Raw genomic sequence first — 6042 nt, 5'->3', positions numbered from 1 at the left:
GTCATTCAAGAAATAACACACAAAATCCTCTGTTATAAAAGGCAGTACAAACTGTCCTTATTACCAAAATGGTGGATAAAAGGTACATTTAAAATATCTAATGAAATGGTTTCAAATGTCCTTTAATTTTGCATTATATAATTTAAAAAACACCATAGAATTTTTTTTTTTTTTTTTTTTTTTTTTAAGAGCAGCTAAGCATCTCTCGGCTGAGACCAGAAACAATTCCATATCTGAAACTAGAACAGTAAGTTTGGCACATACAAGATTTTACAGCGGCCGATGTTAAAAAATCAGCTTTCCGCATACAAGGTGCATTACGGTAAAAGAACAGACCATCGGTCCAAGCAAAAAGTGAGATATTATGAGAAAAATAAAGTAGTAACCTTCAGACCCTTTTAGTTAATTACATATTTACAACTTTCTGGTGCAAATGTATATAGAAAAATCTATATTTTATAATTCTACTAAACATTTTTTGAGATTTAATGGGTCAAAGTAACAATGTCTATATTTTTGTGTCATTCTCTGGAAACTTTCTTTAAATAATGAAAGTTGAGGATACATTATTTTAGAGAGTAATAAAAACTTAATTGCTGGATATATGCATTGGATTCATGTATTTCTATAAATGTGTCAATCAAATAAAGGTTGTAAAATTCCTATTGATCTATTGAAGGCTGCTGACTCACTGCCGCCTAACTCAAGCAAAGATCTGTCATACATTTATGGTTGACTGCCTTAACATTAGATTTATTGTGACTTATGCAGTCGATGCTACTATTTGCAATGTGTGCAAATTGATCCTGGAGAGATGTCAGAGTGGAAGAGGAAAACTTTGGACTGCCCATTGTTTTACAAGAAGTATTGATTGTTTTCAATCTTGGAAGTTCTTGCATTCTTCTTTACAAGAAAGAATTAGCCGTTGTTTTTATTTTTGTGGCTTGATAACTTTCTATCAATATAGTTCTGTAAGTACAAAGTTTACTAACTTGTTTGATTTTAATGATGTTACTTGCCTTTAACCCTGGACATAAAAATGTACTTAACCCACATCATTTTACACAAATTATAAATATACAGTATATGCTTTCTAGATTACACGATGTTTTTATTTTTGCAAAATCTTTACAGTAAGATTATGAAATACCTGTTCTGATTATATTATAGGTGATCCTTTAAGATCTTTTTTTTCCTGATGGGAGGTGCAAAATAATAAAACCAGTAGTTGATCACCTACTATATTATTAAAGCCAAAGGATGTCTCTGGGGCTGCAGATGGCAGACCTCTGTTAAAGCAAATGAGAACTGATCCTTTCTCAGTATGACTAAAGCTAAAATTGCAATAGCTTCATGATTAAAAAATGAAATTGTTGTAAAACAGCTATCTGTTACTGTGTAGTGGATATTATCACATCAAACTGACTTAGTATTATGTTTTCTGTATGTTGGCCACATCAGTCTAACCCTGCTCATTCCATTTAACATTATCTTAAGAAATTGTGTTGTTACTCCATGATTATTGAGAAATAGATCCCTGATTATAGAGAAAAAACTACCTAAATAATCATTATGATTTCACATCTGAAAAAAAAAAAATCCCTCACATTTATGAAATATTTATTCTGGTTAGATAGATGACCATCTAAAATAATCTGAAGAAATTTCAGATTAATCAGTAAAATTATAAAATACAAATAAAATTATAACATTTTTCAAATAAAACATATGTGAAAGTAGTAAATGTGTCATTAATATGAATGACCTGAATGTAACTTTTCTTTTTTTCATCTTAATCTCATTTCTGCTCAGATTGGCGTCCTGACTGCTTCATTACCGTAATGCGCCTTGTATGTGCGAAGCTAATCTTTGAGACGGAGCCATCATCGGTTGGTGTGAGCGCAGTAAGATTTCTGCCAGTCTAAAAAAATCTTTCTATAATTGCGCACCTAATGCTGCGTTTTAATGATACAGGAGAACCAGCCATGAATGGTTTTTTTTAATGCCTGCTGCGTGGATTTATGAGCTTTAGGACCCAGCGGTAAATCAACCTCTGCGGCTCGAGTGCGCGCGAGCAGTCCGAGAAGACCCGGTAGAACGGGGAGGGGGGGGGGAGGAAGAGTGAACAAGAGAGAGAGAGAAAGAGAGAGCGACGACCGCCAGGGTCCGGATGACTAAGAGACGATGGACACGGTAGGCTAAATATAAAACATTACATTTTCAGTCGTTCTAAGCTAGCTGCTGTTCACTCCTAGTTATCGCTCACGCGCGTTGGTAAGCAGATGATGTGAAGGCAGAGAGGGTCGCGCGCAGAGCGAGTGAACTTGAAGAGGGTTCTCTTTTCTTTTTTTTCTTTTTAATGGAAAATCCCAGCAACCAGACAACCTTCAATCATTGCTGGACTGGTGTTAAACACGCCTGGTTCGCAGCCTCCCTATACCTCTCGCCTGCCCCCTGGCAATGCTCCGTCCTCCGCTGCCAGCAGATGCAGACAGACACATCAGCGCGAGGAGCTGTCCAATGGAAGCCCGCGGGAGCGCGCCTCTCAGGGTTAACGGGTGCATTCGGTGTGAAACGCGGCCCCGTGTTTTTTTTTTCCTTTTTTTCCTTTACCTGACCCACTAAAGCTGATCGTCTCTGCAGACACGTGTCTGTTAGCAGCGGCTGGCTCTCCGCACAGCCCCGCTGGGATTAGACCCGTTTATAAAGGCTGTCTAGCAAAGGCCGCCTGAGGTCGATCACAATATTAATTGTCATGGAGCTTTTCTGCCCGGCAAGTATGGAATCAGCAAATACAACTGTACTTCCACAGTGAACTCTTAAAATAAAAGCCAAGTGAGGCATTCAGTTGACTTTCTCTACCCATTCTTAAAATTCCTCATGTGTGTTTATAACTGAAGCATAGCTGCTTATATAGTAAATAAGAAATATGCTAATAATATTAACACTTTCCTGCAAAAAGTAAAGTAGTTTTTTTTTTTAGGGATCTAATACCCTACGTTTGTCAAAAACAATAAATAAAATAGAATGTTTTATTACAAAACACAAGGGAATGTGAAGACCCCTTTATAAGCAAAGTACAAAATAAATTGTTCCTTTAAAAATAGGGAAACATTGCCCCTATACTACGGAACAGGATTAGGGCCACTGAAAAAAAAAAGAAGTAAACTGATTTTTAAATTTTATTTCAGTTTAAAGGATAATTCCGGTTTTTAACACTTTTAGCCCCTTTTCTGTAGTGTCCAGGATGAAATCGAATGATCGACACCAAAATTTTGACAATTGGTCCTGTCTCTGCTATTTGGCTCATGCAGAATCCCCCCCNAAAAAATGACTCATCTAGGTTTAGATTTTTTCCAGTGTATGGTTTGAGCCAATAAGTAAATCCAACTGCAATAGCACCCGTTCAACCCTAAGAGGGCAGCAGTGAGGCAGTTTTAAGACAAATTTGGAAGAGCTAAACAAGTTCACATGAAAATGTAAAAGATTGCGCAGTAGCATTGAAGTAGCAGGCGATAACCCTAGTCTATAGTTTATTTGCAGAAAACAAGTAATTTAGGAGGGAGTTATACTTTAAGTTAAGCTAAGAGAAGAATTAAATAACTGGAAATGTTTGAAACTATACATGAAGTGTATCGGAACTCTTTTTTTTTCAGCCAAGTAGGACGTCAGACGGAAGATACTGAGTGAAGCAGGATTTATGTCAGTTTCTCTCTCTTTTTTTTGCAGAAGTGAAAGATTATACTAAGGCTGCTGATGAAACGGCTGACAAACATGCATGCTAAATGGTTTATGTGAGCCAAAAATCTGCCGAAAATAAATACAAACAAAAGTCAGTCAGTTTCAGGGCAAAAATAGATTGTTTGTAGGAATGACCACAACGTTCCCTTCAACCCTTATGGTTTATGGTCTCTAATTTACAAACTAATGCTAATAGAAAAAAAAATCAGTTCTCTCTAAATGTTTTCTCCTCCTTTTAGGGCTGCTCTCCCTTCATATGATCCAATGTGTCCTGTGATAGAATCAGTTGTGAGAAGTCATAATCATTCACTTGTTTATATCAGAGATATGAAGAAGATTCTTTTAATTTACTGGAAACTGGAAAACCATGGGTTCATCCTGCCATTTCGTTTAGCAAATGAGACAGCTTATGCACTGCCGCATCAGTCTTTCTGACAGCTGCTGAGCTACTCTCTCTATTAGCTTCTCCAGGGAACACCTGTGGGCATTTTTGCTTGTTTCAGCTTAGAGTTTGGATATTTCATTTTGCTGCTGTCCATCAACTGCAGCTCAAAGAGATCGATCTACAGCTGTGACTTCTGAGATTTAGTATCTCTTTGCTTGTGTGCATCAGAGGGAGTTGTAGGTTGAACTAGGGAGGTGAGAGTAACAGGAGTGGAGGGAGAGATTGATGCTTTAAACAAACCTGGTAAATTACCTTTAAACAAAAATGCTGTCGGTTTGTTAGTTTCATGATGTGTTTTTCTCTTTTTTCTTGCAGGAGAGGGTGAGGCCCGATGAAAAGAGAGATCTTTGCCCTGCCGACTGAATGAAGCTGCCCCTGGTGTTTCTGAGGGCCCTCTCCATGTTTTGATCTGCTCAGTACCTTAACTTAAGAAAGTTGGTTTTCTTTAAGCCGCTTCCTGCCATGCCGTCCAACAATCCCGCTGCCGCCGAGCAGCTTCAGACGCCAGAGAATGACAACTCTAAAGATGTGGTAAGAGGCAGACGTTTCCGTATTAACTTTATAAGATAAAATGCTCTGTGACACTAGTTCTGCTGACACAGAAGTAGTTTAGACGGATGCAGCTGCAGGAGCAAATATAGGTCATAACAGAGGTCATTTTATTTTTTACAGGGGGGCAATCTTTTTCAACAAACCTTTTTTTCCATCAGGCCTAAAAATAGGTCTCTGACCTATCCTACAGTGCTGAGTGAATAAAATCCAAAAGTAAAATAAAAAACTTTAAAAAACTAATTGTGTAATGCTGCATTTAGTCAACTAAAAAGTCAAAAATAAGCATAGATATCATAGACATAAGAAATGATGAAGGAAGGCTAACTTTAACACCACCACTCGGGCAATGCACTATTAATCCTGCTTCCATCAGGAAAAACTACAATCTGAAATCTGAGATGATGTTTTGTTTGCTGAAGCGCCTCTGAGATGTAAATAGCACATAGAAAAGTAGTAAGAAGCTCAGCATCCATGCTTTACCTGCTTTGTGAGTCAACTGTCATGATTGCTAGGTCTCTTCTAGGGATGCTAAATGTGTCTTTAACTTAGGTCAATGTATCTTATGTGGATTTTGAGCTGGTGTCTCTCAGAAGGCCTGTGTCACCTGCAAGTAACCCAAGTTTGGTTGTTTGTGTGTATGTGTGCATGTACTTGCTTATGCTAGCTTTTTAGGACCGTTTTTGTTAATATTTGATAATCTTCAGAGTACCAACAGGCCTTATGAGGAGCAGAGGCTGGTTCTAATGTGGGGGAGCCCCATTTTTAACCTTTGAGAGTTAGTTTAAAGGTATGGTGAATGGTAAATTTGGCCAATCATATATGTTATCTGTCAATCAAATTTTTTCGGTCATAGCATCTAGATTCATATTTCGCAGCTAATATATGCAACGGTTGAAATAAGAAATAAGAATCATTTACTTTATCATTGAGTTCCATCCCAGTGTTCATGGGGATGGACGTCTGTGTCTTCAGCAGGCGTAGAGCTAACAGAACTGGCAGCGTTGCGAGGCAAGGACTCAAACATGTACGGCTGGAAGCCTTCTACACCAAACCAAGCTTCTACCGCCCTGGCGTCCTCTTCCACAACATCTTCGTCCCCGCTTTCCTCCTCTAAAAAAAAATGGATGACTGAGGAGACTCATCCATGACCTGCGACACAAAACTACCGTATTTTCACGACCATAAGGCGCACCGTACTAAAAGGCGCAGTCTCAGTTATGTGTCCCATTTCTGTATTTAACACACACATAAGGCGCACCGGACTATAGGGCGCGTTTTTTATATACCGGTACATGTCCTCTACT

At 38.3% G+C, this 6042-nt stretch overlaps 1 protein-coding gene across 3 annotated transcripts in view; it reads left to right on the top strand.

Annotated features, from left to right (window-relative positions):
* Positions 1 to 2042: 2042 nt before the first annotated feature.
* The window catches only part of LOC107082872 (DNA (cytosine-5)-methyltransferase 3A-like), a 64329-nt gene continuing 60329 nt past the window's right edge, over positions 2043 to 6042 (top strand). For all 3 annotated transcript variants that reach the window (XM_015371762.1, XM_015371759.1, XM_015371758.1), the window contains exons 1-2: positions 2043 to 2193; positions 4502 to 4717. In XM_015371762.1, the coding sequence (XP_015227248.1) occupies positions 4649 to 4717 (69 nt within the window). In that variant the 5' untranslated portion in view covers positions 2043 to 2193; positions 4502 to 4648. The remainder of the gene's footprint in view (positions 2194 to 4501; positions 4718 to 6042) is intronic.

The sequence above is a fragment of the Cyprinodon variegatus genome, unplaced genomic scaffold, assembly GCF_000732505.1.
Source record: "Cyprinodon variegatus isolate N-32 unplaced genomic scaffold, C_variegatus-1.0 Scaffold64, whole genome shotgun sequence".
NCBI lineage: Eukaryota > Metazoa > Chordata > Actinopteri > Cyprinodontiformes > Cyprinodontidae > Cyprinodon > Cyprinodon variegatus.
This window is presented reverse-complemented; position numbering and strand designations above follow the sequence as displayed.